This window comes from Salmo salar, chromosome 18, assembly GCF_965601325.2.
Source record: "Salmo salar chromosome 18, fSalSal1, whole genome shotgun sequence".
NCBI lineage: Eukaryota > Metazoa > Chordata > Actinopteri > Salmoniformes > Salmonidae > Salmo > Salmo salar.
The window spans coordinates 22375376-22398493 of NC_138308.1; the positions used below are offsets into that span (position 1 = coordinate 22375376).

At 41.8% G+C, this 23118-nt stretch overlaps 1 protein-coding gene across 3 annotated transcripts; it reads right to left on the reverse strand.

Moving 5' to 3' along the window:
* Window positions 1–1373: 1373 nt before the first annotated feature.
* LOC106577039 (BRISC complex subunit abraxas 2) lies at window positions 1374–14157 on the reverse strand. Of its 3 annotated transcripts, XR_001322058.1 has the most exons (10): window positions 14032–14157; window positions 11800–11890; window positions 10182–10218; window positions 9780–9846; window positions 9444–9634; window positions 5468–5590; window positions 5300–5384; window positions 4705–4822; window positions 3429–4463; window positions 1374–2819 (listed from the first exon to the last, which is right to left on the reverse strand). XR_001322058.1 is itself a non-coding variant. In XM_014154720.1 (9 exons), the coding sequence occupies exons 1-9, from the start codon at window positions 14101–14103 to the stop codon at window positions 3907–3909; spliced, it is 1338 nt and encodes a 445-aa protein (XP_014010195.1). In that variant the 5' UTR covers window positions 14104–14157; the 3' UTR covers window positions 3406–3906. The 3 variants fall into 3 exon arrangements, 2 of the variants coding, with proteins under 2 accessions (XP_014010195.1, XP_014010194.1); XM_014154720.1 differs by lacking the exon at window positions 1374–2819 and having other exon boundaries at window positions 3406–4463; window positions 5468–5587; XM_014154719.1 differs by lacking the exon at window positions 1374–2819 and having other exon boundaries at window positions 3406–4463.
* Between the last annotated feature and the right edge of the window lie 8961 nt (window positions 14158–23118).

The following is a 23118-nucleotide window of genomic DNA, read 5'->3' on the forward strand; positions in this document are numbered from 1 at the left end:
GAAAAATAAGTCTATATACAATGTCAGCAAATGAGGTGAGATAAGGGAGGTAAAGGCAAAAAAGGCCATGGTGGCTAAGTAAATACAATATAGCAAGTAAAACACTGGAATGGTAGATTTGCAGTGCAAGAAAGTAGAAATAATGGTGTGCAAAGGAGAAAAATAAATAAATAAATACAGTAGGGGAAGAGGTAGTTGTTTGGGCAAAATTATAGATGGGCAGGTACAGTAATCTGTGAGCTGCTCTGACAGCTGGTGCTTAAAGCTAGTGAGGGAGATAAGTGTTTCCAGTTTCAGAGATTTTTGTAGTTCGTTCCAGTCATTGGCAGCAGAGAACTGGAAGGAGAGGCAGCCGAAGGAGGAATTGGCTTTGGGGGTGACCAGAGAGATATACCTGCTGGAGCGCGTGCTACAGGTGGGTGCTGCTATGGTGACCAGCGAGCGGAGATAAGGGGGGACTTTACCTAGCAGGGTCTTGTAGATGACCTGGAGCCAGTGGGGTTGGCGACGAGTATGAAGCGAGGGCCAGCCAACGAGAGCGCACAGGTCGCAGTGGTGGGTAGTATATGGGGCTTTGGTGACAAAACAGATGGCACTGTGATAGACTGCATCCAATTTAATTAATTAATAATAAACATATCACCTGCTCTTTTTTAAAAATCAGATTCTCAATCCCACCTGAAGTCTTGCCCCACCATATCATTGAATTTGATATTAAAAAGCCAATAAAAAAGTTCAAGAGCTGCTCAATGACTTCCCGAACTATCTGCACATGGGTTCTACCCTTGGACTTGCCCAGGCAGCAGGGCTGGCTGCTGCTCTCTTGTTTCTTCAGGCAAGGGAAGCCTTTGGTTCAGTTGAAGTGCTTGTCTGTGATAATGCGTTTGAGACCCAAGAAGTCCTGGATGCAGCCCAGCTACCCCGCCGGGTTCGTGATCAGCCGCTCGAAAAGTGGATCTGGGGGGAGGCGAAAGTACTGCAGCCAGTTCTCTAGGTGGGAGGATGTACATCCCTGTGCAGATAGCATTCCATGAGGTGTCTACCATACGCTGGCTTCGGTTCTGGAAGGCCAACTCCTCGAAGGTGGGGATGTCCAGCTTCTTGGACAGTGTGTGTGTAGTCTGCGATGGCTCTGGTGATTGGGTTACGCAAACCCCAATCCTCTTTGTTTTAGGGGGACATACTGGTGATGCGTCTGGGAATATCTAAAAAAATAAAAAATAAAACAGTACCCAAAACAAGTACCGGCACGTATTTCAGTCCAGGCCAAGTGAGAGATGTGAAATGCTAACAGTTGGTCTTTCTGGACAACACTCGGCTCTGGTCTCGAAAAAGTGGGCAGAAAGCGAGAACAAATGACTCTGCAAAACAAATAAGCATGTCTCTTTTATTATTACAACCCACTTAAGAACCAAGTGACAAAAAGAGCTTGGCCTATTCCTGTTCCACCAATCATACAGACATGTTCAGACATCAGTGATGTGATGGGACTTTGTACTTCAGGGAGAAGTTGTAGGCTCTCAGGGACCACTTGCAGCTAGGGGCCAAACCATGTTATTAAGAGTACTTTCACCCTTCTCTCCTGCCAGCCACTTCCATCCTGACTGAGATTCTCATAAATAAGTGCTGTTTGAATGCTACAACCTCCTATATACTGTACAGTGTACATTCATTATTGATTACTTGTTCTTAACTCCCATTGTTTATTCCAGTGCTCAAGTGGAAACCACTCCATTCTCAAATTTGTCATTATAATCTTTTGTGGGACTTTGTTGTTCAGTAATTAATATGTTCTAAAACAAATTAGAGTACCAATCCACCAAGCTATGAGTTGACATTATACAGTATGGCTGAGTGATGAAGGAAAGCTAGTTGACCCTAAGGCAGAAGTAGCGACATACAATAAATACAATGTGGGCTGTACATGGGAAAAGCTATATACACAAGGCTTGGATAAAACTGCAGGGTGAAGGATACTCTGACCACAATTGGAACAACCTTTCTTCTTTCCAGTTGCTTGCATTGTGTGTGTAGTTACGAGCTGGTGTAACTGTCAAATTAGAAGGCACTGGACTCTGAATTGAGGTCATTTTTGTCACATTATCAAGGTCCATACACATTTAGCCCAATCAGCTTTGAGAGTGTGAGGTCTATTGGTGTTGACAAGACAGGCAGGAGATGTCTTGTTCCAAGGCTGTAACGTATACTACAGGGGGGGAAACCGTTCCCTCAGAATTACCTTGGGGGAAGCCTTTCTAGTCAGTTTCAACACTCGGCAGAAATGGAGACGACCAGCAGTGCAAGGACATGAGATGAAAGAAGCAGACAGGTTTATGTAGATGCACAGTTTTCTTGTTTAGTGGTAGCTCTGATGCAGCAGCGAGGTCTGGTTAGTACAGCTAGAGTACGTTGTGTTTTCTCCCTGTCAACCCCATACAATCCACAAAAGCTGCGCTAGCTCAGCTCAGGTGATCAAAGCGTACTACTCAAGTGACAACTGAACAGCATTGGTAAAGCACAATAACGAAATCATCTAAATGTGTTATGTGCAGCAAAGCGCATACAGTTTCAGTGTTATTTAAGAAAAATGAGACATTGAGTGACATTAATTAGGGATACTGCGAGAATCTGGTTTTTATAGTCACCCATAGTCAGATGAACTCGTAGATACCCTTTTTTGTATGCAAGTGTACCTGTAGACTTCTAGTCATTGCGCTAACTTTAGTTAGCATAGGCTCGTGAAACTAACTTCCTTCATCCTGCATGCAGAGGTGGTTTCCACGAGTTCTTCTGACTCTGGGTCATAGCTGTTATTTGTCCTAAAAATAATATAAGCACAAATTATAGTAGTGGCGAAGTAAAACTGATCAAAATCTAGATTCTTTGTCATCTAAATAGACAACCGCATGATTCATAAAATCCATTGATTGTTAAAGGAAATGATATCCTAATAAAGACAGCTCAAAGTAGAGTATCAGAACTGTGCAGACTAATGACATTATAGCTTACACATATATATATATATATATATATATGTATGTGTGTGTATATATATATATGTGTATATATATGTGTATATATGTGTGTGTGTGTATATATATATATATATGTGTGTGTGTGTGTGTGTGTGTATATATATATACACACACATATACACACACACATACTCTATACATACATATATATATATATATATATACACACATACATATACACACATGTATGTATGTATACACACACGCACTCTATACATACATATATATATATACACACATACATATACACATATATGTCCACACACACACACACACACACACACACACACACACACACACACACACACACCACACACACACACCACACACACACACACACACCTTCTTTGTAATAAGCAAAGAAAAAGGAAAGACAAAAAAAGAACCACTCACCTGTCTCACTAAAAAGAGAAGTTTGAAGGCCACAGAACATTTTCCCTTTTCTTGTCTTAAATAAATTGTTAAAAGGCAAACATAGTGCAAGAGGTAATGGTACAATTGGATGCTCAAAGTTGATGATGCAGATGTGACGCAGCATGATCCAGGATGAGCGGAGTGGGTCTATCCATACGGAGAGGTCAGACAAACCAGTTGGCGTTTATTCCGTAATCAGTCCCTAAATCAAACGCATCCACTGGAGGCAGCCAGGCTCCAACTGACTAGCTTTACCACACTAGACAGAAAATTATAGCCCATGAAGCATGACATTACCCCCCAGAATGGTTATCAAACTAAAAGCGAACAGAAATACACATGCCTTTTATTTTCCGGACTGGCACTTCCTCTGTAATATAGAAGACTACTCTCTTTGATTGGTTGGGACGCCATCCTCTCCCAGCGTGTCAGTTAATTGTGTCCCCATGGCTGGCGTCTACGAAGTCTGTGAGCCATGGACTGAGGCATCGCCGTCTGGACTGAGGGCGGCCGGGCGGCCCTGCGCCAACACACGGGCAGTAACTGGGGGCAACTGTGCCACCTCGCTCACAAGGTTCTCATACTCACTGCTGTCCTCATCATCATCATCATCCTCCTCCTCATCATCATCCTCTTGCCCTGCAGCCTGTCTGTCCAGGGAGTCAGAGCTGGATCCGTCTCCGTTCCCCAGGTAGGGCGTACTGGGGCTAGGAGCAGGGCTGGGGCCCGCACTGAGCTTCAGACCCAGAGGACTGGGAGAAGGGTGGCCTGGAGAGCCCACAGCCTGGGGACGGGGAAGCAGCGCAGCACTGGTAGGGGAGGACAAGGAGGGGAGGAGCGAGTCATCCTGCAAGGAGAGGAGGTCTGCGTAGGAAGGGGGGTTTGCAGAGGGACCTGGCCGCTCGGGGGTGGATGGGGTGTAGACGACCACCCTAGACAGGAGGGAGGTCTCCTGGGGCTCAGAGTTCTCCTCAGGAGTAGGATGTTGCTCAGGGTTCTGCGCCTCCTGGAGTCCTAAAGTACAGGAATAGGCAACCAGGATAAGATTAAACGGGGATTCAATACAAAATTAAAAACGTCCTGGTTTGTTTTTGCTTCCCTCCCATCTTAAAGAAAGAAATTGTATTTGCTTAATACCACGTAAAACACCTCGCCAGATATGGTTACAGGGAATGAATAGTTGATTCAAGAATCAATTTCATGAGAGAATGAGATGGTCAGAGCAGTCAAATTCAAACCCAATTAAGTAACATACTTCTCTCCGCCTCCGCGGATTTTTGTTTCCTGAGAGCAATTTGCTGTTTGAGTTTGTTCACCTCCTCCTGGAATTTCTCTTTCACGCGCTCACTCTGTTCAACCTCTCCACATACAGCCTGAAAAAAGCAATCAAGAAAAAGCTATCAAGAAACATATTATCACTATATATAAAAAATATATATAAAAACGCAACATACAACAATTTCAAAGATTTTACTGAGTTACAGTTCATATAAGGAAATAAATACATTAGGTCCTAATCTATGGATTTCACATGACTGGGCAGGGGTGCAGCCAAAGGTGGGCCTGTGAGGACATAGGCCCACCCACTTGGGAGCCAGGCCAACCTACTGGGGAACCAGCACCCAGCCAATCAGAATTCATTTTTCCCCACAAAAGGGCTTTATTACAGACAGAAATACATTTAATACATTTTAGAATAACGCTTTAACATAAGAAAATGTGGGAAAAGTCAAGGGGTCTGAATACTTTCCGAATGCACTGAAGCCATGGTGTCAACCAAAACACTGTTTATCCAAGTATAGATGTGACTTGAAGGGTATGAATAGGACATTTGCAGGCAGCCAACTCACTTGCACTCTATCTTGTAGTGCACTGTAGACTTGAAAAATTGTTCTGATATCCTTCATCACACCGTCTTTATCAAAGAATTCAGCCCTGCAAAACATACAGTACATCCCATTTCCATCAACACACGATTCTCAATACTAAAAAATAAACTACATGTGGGAGACACTCACCCGTGCTCTTTGATGACCTTGGCATAGTTGAGTGAGGTGTTGGGGACAGAGGAGACTTTGTATTCCTGCTGGCTGGTGGTGCCCAGGTTGGGGATGCGGAGGGTCACCCTTTGGTTGTACCTGCTGGGTAGAACCAGAGTTAGCCTGATAATACACTACAGGCAGTCTAGCCCAAAAGACCCTTAAAGCTCAGACACACCAGTTGGATTGTCAAACATTAGCTTGCCGACAGTACTTAGCACCTCTGAACAGAGTGTCGGCAGTCAACCTCTTTTGTATTCACACAGCAAAGACCTTGGAAGTCGTTAGCCACTCAGCCTTGTTAAAATACTCCAAACCAAAAGGTGGCAGTAGCGTTGTTCAGCAATGCATATCCGTGCATATTGCTTATTTTCTAAATTCCAAACGATCTGCGCTAATGTTGCTATTTTGTAGAAAGCCCTTGTTGATACTAGCCAGACGGCCACAGCTAAATAACTCGCTAGCAAGATGACAAAGAAATAATGTAATTCAATCTCCATAATCCCGTACGGCCAGTGCCAGACCATAGCTAAATGTTTGGGGTAGCTGCCTCCCGATATGGAGACCGGAGTATGGGATAGTGGGCGTGTGGAAAGGAAAGGGGCGGGCGTGTGGAAAGGAATGGGGCGGGCGTGTGGAAAGGAAAGGGGCGGGCGTGTGGAAAGGAAAGGAGCGGGCGTGTGGAAAGGAAAGGGGCGGGCGTGTGGAAAGAAAAGGGGCGGGCGTGTGGAAAGGAAAGGAGCGGGCGTGTGGAAAGGAAAGGAGCGGGCGTGTGGAAAGGAAAGGAGCGGGCGTGTGGAAAGGAAAGGAGCGGGCGTGTGGAAAGGAAAGGAGCGGGCGTGTGGAAAGGAAAGGAGCGGGCGTGTGGAAAGGAAAGGAGCGGGCGTGTGGAAAGGAAAGGAGCGGGCGTGTGGAAAGGAAAGGAGCAGGCGTGTGGAAAGGAAAGGAGCGGGCGTGTGGAAAGGAAAGGAGCGGGCGTGTGGAAAGGAAAGTAGCGGGCGTGTGGAAAGGAAAGTAGCGGGCGTGTGGAAAGGAAAGTAGCGGGCGTGTGGAAAGGAAAGTAGCGGGCATGTGGAAAGGAAAGGAGCGGGCGTGTGGTGGGTGTGTGGAAAGGAGTGGGTGTGTGGAAAGGAGTTGGTGTGTTGAAAGCGCTCTGCTGTAGGTTAGACAGTTTTGATTGAGCAGTGTTTTTTTTCTTCCGTTTCTTACCAGGCTACTGCGGTACATTGAGCTACCGTACCACGAGAGTTCGGACTTCTATTTTGAAGCGAGAGGATGAGTCCGAGTCTTATTTCACTGTTAGTTCTACACAAATAAATTGTACATATTCAGTTATAAAATTGACAATTGTTTTTGATTAAAAGTTCTGTAGAATATATATATTAACATAAAATAAAATAAATTATAGGTTGTAATGTATGTAATGTATGTCTGCATCATTTCCAATCCCCCATTTCCAATTATTTATATATATAAATAATCTATCTGCATAAATAAAGCTGATCTACCCCCCCCCCCAAAAAAAACCCGTTTTCCTTCACTCTGCGGTCCAACCTGACTCCATAAGTTTGGACACACCTGCTCATTCAAGGGTTTTTCTTAATTTTTACTATTTTCGACATTGTAGAATAATAGTGAAGACATCAAAACTATGAAATAACACATATGGAATCATGTAGTAACCAAAAATGTATTAAACAAATCAAAATATATTTTATATTTGAGAATCTTCAAAGTAGCCACCCATTGCCTTGATGACAGCTTTGCACATAGTTCCATAGGGCGACGCACAATTGGCCCACCGATATCGTCCAGGTTAGGGGAGGGTTTGGCCGGTTGGGGCTTTACTTGGCTCATCGCGGTCTAGCAACTCCTCGTGGCAGGCCGTGCGGTTGCAGGCTGACCTCGGTCGTCAGTTAAACGGTGTTTCCTCTGACACATTGGTGCTGCTGGCTTCCGGGTTAAGTGGGCGGGTGTTAAGAAGTGTGGTTTAGGGGGTCATTTGATTAATAGTTCAGCAGTCTTACGGCTTGGGGGTAGAAGCTGTTAAAGAACCTTTTGGTCCTAGAAATTTTTTTGTGCATTTTTCCCCATATTCCATCCTGTTCGCTTTATTTTTATAATATATTACACTTGATCTTTCTTAAATAAGTTCCTCCACAATGGGTGTACTCTGTTGCTTCATGCGTTGTATGCGTGTTCTTACTGTGACCGTCACCCTGATACTCGCTACTAGGTAGCTACTTCACACACACCTTTGCCGGACAGTAGTGCTTGTCAAGTGGGAGCGAAGGGCACTGTGTCCCGGTGTTGTTGCCTTTCATGCCCTCCCCATTGAGTAGTAAACTTTATGTACACTATACAGCAGGGCTGCCCAACCCTCTTCCTGGAGATCTACTGTCCTGTGGGTTTTCAGTCCAACCCTAATTTAACACACCTGATTCTACTAATTAGCTACTCAACAAAACCTTAACTAGTTGAATCAGAACTGCTAAATTAGGGTTGGACTGAAAACCTACAGGACAGTAGATCTCCAGGAAGAGTGTTGGGCAGCCCTGCTATACAGTATGTTTCAATCATATTGGGCTATAACTACCCATACTTGAAATGTTCAGCTAGCTAGCTAACATTAGCATATTCACTAGTTAGCACAGGCAGCCGTTTCATGGAAACGAGCTAATCCATTATAATATCAACCCTACAGTGGTTAGCTAGCTTGGAGGAAGTATTTAGTGTTGTATGCATTGTGTCTGTGCACTTAGCTAGCTACCATCCCATAGCCTACATTGCAAATGAAGTGTGACTGGCTCATCCGTGGATGTAGCCTACGGAGAAAATGCCCAAATTATTATGTTGTTTTTTTCGGGGGGTGGGGCTCCCCCACATGGGGGGTTGTGTTCTCTGATTGGCTCAAAGTCAAGTTGTTGGCCACTGACGAGCATTGTGATTCTATAAGTAGAATTGGAATGTTCGTCACTACCGGGTTGGCATGCAGCAGGTACCGTTCGTTCTTGCAAGAGAAGGAACAGCCTCCCACTGTGATAAGTACGTATCGGCAGTGAGATTCTCAGTGTGTTTCATGCTTCACCCATTGATGGCTGGTCCCCTTTATCTTGTATGTAGGGCAGCAACATTTTACTACATTGCTTTGATTGATACTCAGATCCAATGGATCTTGTTGAGAGTTCAGAAGCTGTAAAAATCTGCTGATGTAGGGTGCCACCCACACACACACACATACACACACACACGCACAATCCCTCCAGGCCTCGACCAACCCACTCTGAGCCATCAAGCCACGGACAGAGAAGTATTTAAGTACCCCAGTTTGAGTCCAACACACAAGCCTTTAATCCCTACTGACAGACCTCCTGCTGGGCAGTCCATCTGACCCTACATATAGAATGGCCAGACCCTAAATAGTTGTTTAATCCATGTGTGATTTATCTGAACGGTCATTCTATAAATGATATGCCTCTACGTACCCGAGGTGCTTCCACAACTAGCAACCATTAAGGATCAAAGGAGAGGCCACTAGTGTTCTCCTCCTCTGTGGATTCTGTGCCACTGACAACAGCTGTGTCCTTCTGTTGCCTCAGTAGGTGAAAATTAAGGGCCACTTTCAAATTACAGATTCAGATTTTAGTTTCCCCTTGTGAGGACAGTGAGTCAGTTCAAAAAACGAATTATTATTCATTCCAAGCTGGCACCTCTTGCAGACTGAAGGCAACAGAGCTGCACTTGATGGACCCGAGCTCTGATTCGCCTCCCACACACACTGACCTGGCTGCACAGGGTGAACAACAGCATGGGAATGAACACTGAGAGGAGGCCAACTTCATGAACAGTGTTGGTCTATATGTGTGGATTGTTCAGCATCGCCAATATATGCACCAGCCTGTTTGTGCATGCTGTTTGGTACAGAGTGCATATAGCTGTGCGTGGGTAGTCCTACCTGCGGTTGGGTCTGAACAGCACATACTCCAGTGCGTGTGTGGAGTTGTTAGCTGTGGAGATGAAGCTGAAGAGGAGGAAGACCAGGTCGGGCACATCCAGGAGCTGGGTCAGCTGCTTGTGGATGATCTGCTCCCTGAACGACATCTGCTGCTGCGTGTTCCTCCTGAACCTGTACCAGCCGATGACATTCTACACAGGGGGGGGTCAAGTACAAGAGGGTCATTTAGAAGATGCACAGACAGTGTTTAAGCTACATGTACAGACTGATCGCTAGATACTACTGTTCAATAATGCTACTAATGCGCATACAAATAGGCCTATAATAAATACTCACTTTCTGTCTGTCTTTAAGAATTCTGTTAAGATTCTCATCATTGACTTTTCCAGCATAATCATAAAAGCTGGTGGGGCATAAAAAAAAAAAATCAATTTCCACACAGTAGGTCCGCATTACTCAAGACTTCTGGTGGGGTGGGGCCACCTGCTGTTCACTGACAATTACATCACTAGATTTGTTGAATGAAAGTACTGTACGGTATTTGGCCTAGAACGTGCATGATCAAGACAAAGCTTGCTCTCAGGTTGGATAATACATTTATGAAATATAGCACTAGTCTAATTATATTTGCACATAAACCAAGCAGTCATTTGAAAAACAGTTTTATGAAAAATAATGTCACAAAATGTCTTTAAGGACAACAAATTCCATAGAATTTTAAATAACATAAAATCTTACCTAAATAGCTGTGCACAAGGTTCATGATTATGGACTTCTGTTTTTAAAAAGAACACAGCAAATGTATGGTTATTAAACTTATATATAATGTTAGTCTATGGCATCCTACCGCTTTAAAAGGTGTAATCTGCAGTTAGAACAATAAAGTGGCCACACCGCCAATGATTTGGTAAACAGTGGAGGGATGGGGCTGGAGAAATGTAACCACTCTCAAACTCATGGACAGAGCTATGGATACATGGACTGGCCATCCAGGATATGAACATTATAGTTTTAACCATGTTTTGAGGCTATACAGGGTTTGTTTGTTAACAATGTAAATGTAAACAATGGAGTAAACAAGCTCATATTTTGGGTTCTGATGGGGTACGAAAGTTGAACTAAGGTTATGAGACATGAATCAATAAGTATATATCATGAATTTAGCCTACAGTCTATTGTGTACAAATCCCATTTCCCAGAGACTAGCTATATAATATATTGAACAGCTGCTGTGAAGGACCCACTATATGCAGAAAAAACAACGAGACACTCCTTTTTATCTGAAACCTGACAGTCCAGTTTGACAGAATTCCACAGTAGCACGGAACATTTTCAGTCAAGACAAGCCTTGAAACAAATAGGTCGGTTTCTTTGAGTTGAGTCCCCACATGTCAACGAGTTAGGCTATCCGAGGCCTAGCTCTCGAAAACCCTTCTTCTCCGTATGTTTTCAGCAGTTACATTTGCCCATATTTGGATCCATGTGAACTACAATACCAGCACTGTTTTAACGTTTAGAAAAGTACGTTTTCGAAACATGCTGATATGCCCCTTATCTTTCATATCTGCGAGAAAGAATCTTTCAAATAAAAAAAATCTACACATACTGTAGCAGTTTTGCACAGATCCACAAGCTCTGTGTGCCTCCAGTTGATGAACTACACTTCCTTCCCAGTTAGCTTACGCACAGGATTTCAGAGCACGCTAGATAGCTAATTAGCACAGGTGGCCGCCTACATCTTCAGTCTGTCTTCCGTAAACAAGCGATGTAACATGGAGATTTGGCCGTGTCGGAACACTAACCCAACCCTATAAAAAGGTGTGTAGTAAGTTAAAGCTGCACTATGCAGAAAATGCTCCACCATTTCCTGGTTGCTAAAATTCAAATAGTTTGCCTAATTTCAGTTAATGTGACAAAAAAGCAAGTATAGTGTAATCATCGTACCATCTAAACTGCTGTGAAATATTTTCCATAACCAAAAATATTGTATTTTCAGCTGTTTGAAATAAAAGATACAAAAATGAAACTTAAGAATGGAAAGTATAGAAATAGTGCAGATCTACCACTTCTTAGACTTGCGTTCAACAAGAATGTCAGATTTATAACTAATTTCTTTGTAAATTTAGTCAGCTCACCCGAAAAGTTAAATATTCCAGCTTTAACATTTTGTTTTTTGAAAATAATTTTTTGCTGATACGAATGACATGTTCCTTATGTTTCCAAAAACGCACCGCAAGCGATGCGTGTTAATTTGTTGAGCAAGTGTTGGGGCTCTTAACTCCCCCGGTCAGAATATACTATCGTCAATAGGCGCTAAAGCAGTTCACTTCTATGAATGGGGAATCCAAGGCCTTACCTACTACTTGGAGGAGTTCAGCACTGCTGATCTGTGTATCACTGATGCTGACAGTTTCCTCTTGCCTTACGTCTCCTAAAAGGAAGCCCTCCTGTAGGAGCAAAAAGTTGTTTCTAATGACAAAACGTGGCAGAAAGGCAACAAATACTGTTTGAGGCCTGACACTTACAGTGCCTTGCGAAAGTATTCGGCCCCCTTGAACTTTTCGACCTTTTGCCACATTTCAGGCTTCAAACATAAAGATATAAAACTGTAATTTTTTGTGAAGAATCAACAACAAGTGGGACACAATCATGAAGTGGAACGAAATTTATTGGATATTTCAAACTTTTTTAACAAATAAAAAACTGAAAAATTGGGCGTGCAAAATTTTTCAGCCCCTTTACTTTCAGTGCAGCAAACTCTCTCCAGAAGTTCAGTGAGGATCTCTGAATGATCCAATGTTGACCTAAATGACTAATGATGATAAATAGAATCCACCTGTGTGTAATCAAGTCTCCGTATAAATGCACCTGCTCTGTGATAGTCTCAGAGGTCCGTTTAAAGCGCAGAGAGCATCATGAAGAACAAGGAACACACCAGGCAGGTCCGAGATACTGTTGTGGAGAAGTTTAAAGCCGGATTTGGATACAAAAAGATTTCCCAAGCTTTAAACATCCCAAGGAGCACTGTGCAAGCGATAATATTGAAATGGAAGGAGTATCAGACCACTGCAAATCTACGAAGACCCGGCCGTCCCTCTAAACTTTCAGCTCATACAAGGAGAAGACTGATCAGAGATGCAGCCAAGAGGCCCATGATCACTCTGTATGAACTGCAGAGATCTACAGCTGAAGTGGGAGACTCTGTCCATAGGACAACAATCAGTTGTATACTGCACAAATCTGGCCTTTATGGAAGAGTGGCAAGAAGAAAGCCATTTCTTAAAGATATCCATAAAAAGTGTCGTTTAAAGTTTGCCACTAGCCACCTGGGAGACACACCAAACATGTGGAAGAAGGTGCTCTGGTCAGATGAAACCAAAATCGAACTTTTTGGCAACAATGCAAAACGTTATGTTTGGCGTAAAAGCAACACAGCTCATCACCCTGAACACACCATCCCCACTGTCAAACATGGTGGTGGCAGCATCATGGTTTGGGCCTGCTTTTCTTCAGCAGGGGCAGGGAAGATGGTTAAAATTGATGGGAAGATGGATGAGCCAAATACAGGACCATTCTGGAAGAAAACCTGATGGAGTCTGCAAAAGACCTGTGACTGGGACGGAGATTTGTCTTCCAACAAGACAATGATCCAAAACATAAAGCAAAATCTACAATGGAATGGTACACAATTTTTCAGTTTTTTATTTGTTAAAAAAGTTTGAAATATCCAATAAATTTCGTTCCACTTCATAATTGTGTCCCACTTGTTGTTGATTCTTCACAAAAAAAATACAGTTTTATATCTTTATGTTTGAAGCCTGAAATGTGGCAAAAGGTCGAAAAGTTCAAGGGGGCTGAATACTTTCGCAAGGCACTGTATCAAGCTCTGGCTACAGACAGTCAAATCAAGTCATGTGTCAAATGTCAGGTGAAACAGCAGCATCGACTCTCAACTCTGTTTGCTAACAGGTGTCAATCCAGTTTTCTATCAAATGGTAAACAAAAACTGTTGTGGCTTGAATGCATGCTGATTGACTTGATTATTGTTTTTATAAGCTTATCAGAATTCACATCCTAGTTGTCCAACAAACTTGCTAGATAACTTGCGAGATATGTGGTGACAGTGCTAGAAAATTACTTCACAATACTTTACTTTTCAAGATATGTTGTACATTAGCTAGCTAACAGAGCGGAAAAAAACCCTCTACCTTTCTGATGACATAGCACAGTTGCATTGGTTATCTGTGACAACGTTAGCCAGCTAGCTAATGTGCATAATGTGATGCAATTGCACATTTTCGTAATATTGTTAGCCAACTAACTAGCTAGCTACATATAACTACATCAGTGTTGTAAGTCGACACCACTGAAAGTCCACCCTAAGCATTAGACTAGTTAGCAAATGTCTTGCTGTAGTGATGGCACGTAGCTAGCTAACTACTAGCGAACGTTAGCTAGCAACAGGAAGATGACACTGGGAAACCCACTGAGTTTATCCCCGAGAATAAAGTCCAAATATACACCCAAGTTGCAATTAAACAAATGTATGCACTCTCTCCTAATTCATTCAAATGTCCCCGGTACTTACATGATCAGAGTTGCTGTTAGCGCTGTGATAACACACAGAACTAAAAGTATAGCCCGAAATGGAAGCCGCCATGATGGAAACATCCCCATCTATCCCACCACCCACTGCGTTTGCACGCACGCTCCTCTCGGCGTACACATTATGGTCACAAAGTTGCTACAGTTGTCATTGTTCTGTACTGTGCTCCATCTCTATTTCCTAAGGTTTGGAGAAGAGAGTATGGACCGTGTGCTGCAGGTGGATGGAAAAAGAGGAAAACACAGAAATCTCTGTCATACTTGATATTGGCAAGGGGAATGGCATCCTCTTAATTGAGCTGGTAGTCTTTGAACTAAAATGTAAAGGTGTGTAATTACTATGATGTAAAAATGCCAATTAGGCCTACACACCTGTAGCATATAGGACAACATTAGCTTGAATGCTTTTTTTTTACCTATGTAAATCATTTGTGCCTTTGCATGACATGTTCTTTATGCATTCAGATTTTCCACAGGAATAGATCATTCTGTAGCCTCTGTAGAACTTCAAGAAATGTACTGCAGACAGAAGACTTGTCTAATGTGGAAGTCAAGGTAAGTCCTACCTGCCGTGTGTGTAGAAATGCTAATCACTACAGTAACATTACAGTAACAGCATTGTATTAACTGCTGTTACACAGTACAGTAGCAGGCTAATAGTTTTGTTATCACATAGTAATGGAGTTGATCGGTTTTTGTTATTGCAACGGTGATAAGGGACAGTACCTAATTGTCTTTTTCAATAACAAAAATACACTTTTTAGTGTTTTAGTCGTGTGTATACCGGCAATTGTACTGTGCATGGTTACAGCATATGGTATATTTAACAGTTGGTGGCACTATTGGACTGTATTGTGCATAGACCTATGCACAGACACCTTGACATAGGCTTATGCTCCGTACAGCATGCTAACTTCTCACCATTACAGTAACAGGGGAGATTAGCATTTTAGGGGGTATGATATTTATGCCTCTGTAACATTGTCACTCATCATTATTCACAATTAATTCAGGACTATGCGTAATCACGGTAGCATCCACATTAATGTAGAAGTGTTTAGAAACATATTCTATTGTTATTTACAATAAAAGTACTACAAAAAGACACAATACATTATTTACCGTTAACTTCTATTGGGCACAAAATAATCTGAAACACAACCAATACTAACAGCAAATGCATCTAACAAGTTTGTAGAGTCACATGCTTGATATAATCATTGCGTGCTAGGAATATGGGACCAAATACTACACTTTTGACTACTTTAATACACCTATAAGTGAATTTGTCCCAATACTTTTGGTCCCCTAAAATGGGGGGACTGTACAAAAAGTGCTGTAATTTCTAAACGGTTCACCGGATATGGTTGAAAATACCCTCAAATTAAAGCTGACAGTCTGCACTTTAACCTCATAGCCAGTGTCTCAGCCAAAACAACAAAACATGTGTCACTGTACCAATAATTTTGGAGCTCACTGTAGATTGCTATGGATGCAAATTTTGGTCAATTTTGCTGCCGACTAACCGACTCTCATTAACCAGTCAACAAACCGTGAAAAAATGTCCAAACAGTAAAATTATGTGACTAACAGAAAATACTATGCATGACGACAAGGAACGGACATTTTTCATGAAGAGCTTAATGAAAACATGCAACATTAGCAAGCCTATCGTCTTACAATCAAAAGGCTAAAGTCTATTATTGAACATGAAACTCTTGTAATGAAACAGCTAATAAAACGTCATTAAATATTTGCCAAAATGCAATTCGCTGGAAAACACAGTTCTAAACAGTGCACCTAATGCGAGCGGTTCCATATGTGACAGAGATGAACATCTCAGTTAGAAACTTAGAAAGGGGGAATCTGATAGGATTGGTTGCTATTATGACTAGGATTGTGCCTTTGGCTTTTGGACATGAAAGAAAGGTGATATGAAAACCAACAGAGCAGTGGAGAAATGCTGGTTAATGGCATGAGGAAGTCTTTATAAAATAATTGCCTCCACATTTCTATGGTTGGATTTTGGCTCGGCTACTTTGAAGCAAGGTAAGACATTCCTCGTTATTTGAAGTGAAGTAAAACGTTTAAGTTTCAAACAATTATACGGCCTCCAGCTCACATTGTAATGTGGTGGGTGACGTGTTGATTGATATCCTGCCTACTGTTGACTATAGTCTATGCACTCGAATGGGAGGAGCACCTTAATTACAAATTGAGATTGAGAAATAAAAATACTAGCTTTTTTAACCGTGGCGATCAAACTGTTTTTAACACGCGATTGCATTTAGAATTGTTATTTGTTGCGCATTGACTGGGCTTATAAAAGCACATTTCACTCCAGTACCAGCTTTTTGTGGAGCTGCTCTTGGGTTTTCTGAGAGGTGATAGGCCATTCCGCTCCTCAAACTAGGTTCTGTCTGCTGCTCGTGTGTGATAAATAAGACGCATGACGATTTACGAAAATACACACATGCCAATTGAATTCAACTAAATTATGCAAATTAACCTATAGATTGATAAGCATGACTGTTCAAATGTATATTTCGGTGGCTAACTGATTAACTGTTCACCATTTACATCCCTAGTCACCAATGCTTTGGAAGAAAAGCCTTGTGGTGCACTGCATATACAGTACCAGTCAAAAGTTTGGACACACCTACTCATTCCAGAGTTTTTCGTTATTTTTACTATTTTCTACATTGTAGAAGAATAGTGAAGACATCGAAACTATGAAATAACAAATATGGAATCATGTAGTAACCAAAAAAGTGTTAAACAAATCTTGATTCTTCAAAGTAGCCACCATTTGCCTTGATGACAGCTTTGCACACTCTTGGCCTTCTCTCAACCAGCTTCACCTGGAATATTTTTCCAACAGTCTTGAAGGAGTTCCCACATATGCTGAGCACTTGTTGGCTGCTTGTCCTTCACTCTGCGGTCCAACTCATCCCAAACCATCTCAATTGGGTTGAGGTTGGGTGATTGCGGAGGCCAGGTCATCTGATGCAGCACTCCATCACTCTCCTTCTTGGTAAAATAGCCCTGGAGGTGTGTTGGATCATTGTCCTGTTGAAAAACAAATGATAGTCCCACTAATCGCAAACCAGATGGGATGGTATATCGCTGCAGAATGCTGTGGTAGCCATGCTGGTTAAGTGTGCCTTGAATTCTAAATAAATCACCGACAGTGTCACCAGCAAAGCACCCCCACACCATCACACCAAAATATATTTCACAGCGGTTTAAATGGTATGATGATTCTATACACTATACTTTCTTGTTTTGTCACATAAACTGAAATTAGGCGAACTATTTGGATTTTAGGACCAGGAATTTCTGCATAGTGCATCTTTAAAACTCGAATCCTTAATGGTGAAACTGCCACGTCTGTTTGCAATATTACAACAACAAAGAAATGACTGCAAACAACAAACAGTTTGTTTTTCATCAATGCACACGCAACAGAAGAGCACAATATGTACTGCATCTGTTTTTACCACATTGGGCGACGTTCCTCACTGACACTTCATCAACAAAACAAAAAGAATAACAGCGGCCGTGGGGTGGACAGTGGCGCAGTTTTCCCCCTTACTCTGGATTTCATCTTAAAACAACTCTACTCCATCCCAGTAATATTATGTTTAGGACTTTGAGTCTCTTGGTTGGACCCCAGACAAACCCAGCCATTGATGTTTAGCCCCCCCCCCCTTTTAGCACACCATATCCCCCAGCCTGGGGCTGCTGCCATGAGGGGGAACTCTCCTGTGTTTACCATGCAGTGTGGAGGGGTAGCAGAGAGGTGTTAAAAGTAATGGGACTCCGCCCAGCTTTGGATTCAGCCACCTTATGCCTGAGCCATTTAACACATCTGCAGGAAAATGTGTGCAGGGAAAGCAGTTTTTAAATGCTGCTCAGCCATACAATACCACACCTGGGGTTGAGTGAGGTTTCCTCCCCCATATACACACATGCATAATCTCATATTGTAAACCTACCTCTGGAGATATGTACAGTATACTGTATTTGGTCAGAGCGCTTGCTGTTGAGGTCAATATTGACCTTAGTCTGGCAGCAGTCCTGTCTGGGTATATCAGATGGTATGTTGGTCCATGCCTCCAGAGCAGTAGAACACTAGAAACGTGTGTGTGTTCTCACCTATTCTGTGCTATGTTAATGTCTGCAGGAGTGTGAGGAGAATCAGGTGTGTGTCTATGGAACAGTATTTTACCTCAGAGCATCCTGCACATAGTCTGGCTAACGCATGAGTGTGTGAGTGTACGTCTGGCCTGGAGCATATACTGAGAGAGTGCCCAGTGGCCACAGCCAGATGCTCAGAGGGTAGGGAGACTGTCCATGGAGGTCTGTCTCTCTCTGAGCGTCGTCTTTAGTACTATCCCGTATCTGCCTAAGAGTGGGACAATCCCACTATTTGGACGCACTATGTTGTTTTCAACTGTTTTAAAGCCTCTCCCTCCCACCACTGGCCTAAAGCACTTCACAGAGGTTTCTGGGTGCATCCATCCAAAGCAAACGGAACCATTCCGTTGGACAAACACATTTCTCCCAACACTGAAATACTGTTGACCACTCATAAAACTACAATGATGTGACACTTGGGTTGTGGTAAGTGTGTGGCTGCTTGGCTCACTCCAGAGGTCTAGTTGTTCATGGCCTATAAGGAAGTCTTTCATTGGTGCTAGGTCCTCAGCCTCAGCAGTGGTCAGGTTGGACCACATGGGCGAAAGCGCTATATTTTTACACAGATGTTAGCGTCTGTCACGTGGTTACTCAAGTTCAACAGATATTGAAGCAAAAGATTGATGCTGAAAGCTGAAAGCAATTGTTTAATGACAAAGAGTTTTGGAAATGATAAACATATCTTATACAGCCGTAATGTAGCTCAACACATATGGAGTACCTGTATGTAAATGTAAACATTATTTAAGTACATACTGATATCAACTCACTGCCTTTTGCATCATACTAGGAGGTGGACTTCATGAGCTGCTCAGGAGAGCTGAGCGGCTTTGATTTATGCATCGACAAGGGTGCATTTGACACCATAAGCCTGAACCCAGAGAACACTGAGGAGTGAAAAGCATGTTACGTTCAAGCTCTGAGAGGGGCATTGAAAGAGGAGGGCGTCTTTGTCATCACTTCCTGTAACTGGACTAAGGAACAGCTACTACAGATGTTCAGCCAAGGTGAGCGAACCGTCAGAGACACTCCTGGAATGTTATGAGTGGAACATTGGATTACACTTAATCAGGACTCCTCCATCCCACTGTCAACATAATCTATTAGTTTCCAGAATGCAAAAGTCAGTTCTCATCAGTGACCATATTTATGCCATATTTTATGCCATTATGATTATTTTATAGGCTCAATAGCAAGTTAAGTGTTATCAACAGGGACTAGGGGTGTCTCTCATCGCTGTATGATGAAAATCTCTTATCTCCAAAACAGAAGATTTTCAGGAAATGGAAAGAGCGGACATATTTTACCATTTATAAACATACAATTACCAAACTTCAGATGCTATTTTCAATACATTTTCTTGTTCATTAACCTAGAGTCATGAAAGGTTCAGAGTACATTGAGGGGATGTACTGCTTTCAATACGTCTGACAGGGCTTGTAAAATCTTTGTTTGGGTGGTTCATTTTGGCATCAGGTTATAATAAAAGCAGCCTTGATCAGCCAGTATTTAGGCACCTTTCAATATGGGAGATGATAGCAGATACCCATAGACTTCCAGTCATTGCTCTAACACAAGTTAGCATTGGTTTGCGAATCTACCTCTAACTCTCTTCATACCGGATATGGAGACATAAAAATGTTATCCATGAGTTCCTCTGACTCTGGGGAAGTAGATAAAGGGGCCTCATTGCCAAAATCCCAAAGTATCCCTTTAAGCACAACAAATTCATCACATATAGAACAAATTGCATTCGTAACATATACCAATTGCAAATTATCTATATATTTTTTATAGTACACAAACAACAGGGACCACTTTGGGCTCATGAGCACCACTTTCACAACTACTGGCTACAATGATGTTGTTTTAATGGACTTTTATTTATTAATTGAAGTTACATTTTTGTGAAATGATCACAGCAACAATCAGAATACCCCAAAATAAATATATTATTTTGTATTATTATTTGAGTTATTTGTTTTGCTCCTAAAATTTTTTGTATCAGATTCCAGACATCTAAATTCTGCAATGATAATTGTTATTTTATTAGGATCACCAATTGCAGCAGTGTCACGTCTTGACCATGGTAAGCTGTTATTTTCTATGGTAGAGTGGTCAGGGTGTGACGGGGTGTTTTTCTATGTTTTGTATTTCTATGTTTAGGTTCTAGTTTTCTATTTCTATGTTGTTGTTTTTTGGGACGATCTCCAATTAGAGGCAGCTGGTCCTCGTTGTCTCTAATTGGAGATCATACTTAAGTAGTTTTTTTTTTTTCACCTGGGTTTGTGGGATCTTGTTTTTGAATAGCTTAGTAGCCTGCAGAACGTGACGTTCATTTTGCCGTTGTTTGTATGGTTTGTATAGTGTTCTGAGTTAAAATAAAGTATTCTTCATGAGCACTCGACACGCTGCACCTTGGTCTACTCCTTTTGTCGAGCGTTACAAGCAGCTACTCTTTCTGGGGTCCACATAAAACATGACATAATACAGAACAATAATAGACAAGAACAGCTCAAGGACAGAACAACTTACATTTACATTTAAGTCATTTAGCAGACGCTCTTATCCAGAGCGACTTACATAAGAATAATATGTAACCGTTCACTATTTCTGGAATTACCATATCACTGTACCCTGGTGTCCTTCTCAAAGCTTAGGAGGTACAGCTGTGAGTCACAAGGAAATGTGAGGATTAATGCTACTAAATGTGGTGATATTGTCAGATACAGCAGAGGGGGCCATTTCTCGGCAGAATAAATGCATCAAGCCTTGTCCTCTAATCAGCAGCACCTTGTTACTTAAAAAATTATAATTCACACACCCACACACAAAAAAATACCCAAAACTATTTCACATTAATTCAAGAGCCTGTCATATTATGTGCTGTTGTCAAAACCAGTTTTTCTAAAAAGTCCAATGTTCAGATAATTCATGTCATGTTTAGATTGATGAATCCAAAATCTCCCTCTGGGAAAGATTGTAACTTTTGAATGTCAAATAGCTATGTCGCTTTCTAATATGATCATCTTTTGCTAATATTACAGATATTTACACATTTCCTATGAAACCTTTTAGTTCAGATTGCCGTCAGTTCTTCTTGGCCTTTTATCAACCCCATTTACTTTGTTCTAACTTACGTACGTATTATCATCTTTAAGTGGATCCTCCTGCCTTGTGGCATTGATGTCATCACTGACCCATATGGACTCATCATCTTCATGTGCGGTCAGTTAGCTGTAGTCAGAAGACCATGGACTATTAGGTCTTCTTAGTGTAGGGCATTGATAATCTTGTTCACCGGACACCAGCCATGTGTCCTCTCTAGCCTGTGTGAGGGAGGATAGAGAACTGAGCGTACAGGGAATAGTAATCTAATCTGTACCCTTTTCAAATGCTTATTTAACCAAATAGGGATGGTATGTTCAAGTTCTGTAAATCCAGAGCGACAGTCTATAGCTTATACATTAAAGTTGCAACCAGCAGTTGAAACAATAACAAAGTGTGATTCCTGACACTGTTTCGGTAAAAAGCTGAGGGATGGGGCTGGTGAAATGTAACCAATCTCAAATTCATACAGAGCTATAGATGCAAGAACTCCCCATCCATTATATCAACATTTTAGTTTTAACCATTTTTCAAGGATATACAGTGTTTGTTTACATTTACTTTGTTTACAAACATTGGAGGAAAACCAGGTTACATTTTGGGTTCTGATGGGGTTGGACAATTCAACTAAGCTCATGAGGCATTTCTAAGTTATATTCTTCACAAATCAATGGGTACATATCATTAATTCATAAGTACAAAAATGTATGTAGCAGCTGCAGATTGCCCCTTTAATGTACAGTATCTTTGGATTAAGCTGTGGATGTATTCACCATGTCTGCCTATGTCAACATTTTCCATTCAGAAGTCCTCTGTTTGCAATCCACCTTAATAACCAGCTCATAATGAATACACAGAGGGCATGGTTCAAAGAAAGATAAGTGATTTCCTGTCTTAACTCATTCTGTCATTAATAACTCTCAAACTACCTCTAATTGGAATCTGGGCGGGTGGCCCAATGGGAGCAGTTGATGCCGAGGCATGCTATTGAGTAAACACATGCAACGTGTTACGAAAACTACTGCCTGGAAATTTACAAGGCACTGAAAATCCTGCCTGGATGCGCATTGACACATTATACCATTACACAACTTTTTCCCATGAAACAAGATGCTTCTTGACTGTCTTCACTCGGTGACCAATATTGTCTCATTGAAATGTACACTGTCTGAGACGAGACAGCATCTAAGGAAGTCTTCAAATGGCTCTTTGTTTGCCTGGCACAGAAACAATGCCTTTTTTCTGCACCACAGATTAGATTGAATTACAGACTGAAGCTCGCTGCTCCTTGCGTAAAGCCCACTCCCTCGCACAGGTGCTGTTGCTAAGAGACGTAGAAACAAATATGGAGGCTTTGGGAGGCACTGAAATCCTGTTAATCAAAGTCATGTAATGAAAGTAATCCAGTCAACTTTTCGATACAGCATGCCTTATCGTCAGGGTATCCTGCTAATGCAGTTGCCAAACACCATTCAAATAAACCTCAATTCGCATCTGTGGATAGCACCTTAGTTCCTTATGGATGAATAGAAGTGATTGATAGATGTATCATTACCATGAAAAGTTTTATGCATCTGCTATGTTAATTATTTATTTATTTTACCTTCATTTAACTAGGCAAGTCAGTTAAGAACAAATTCTTATTTTCAATGACGGCCTAGGAACAGTGGGTTAACTACCTTGTTCAGGGGCAGAACGACAGATGTGATTGTGATGCTGTCACCCTGAGGGTTTGATAGTGGTTAATTTGTTAGTTTACGAG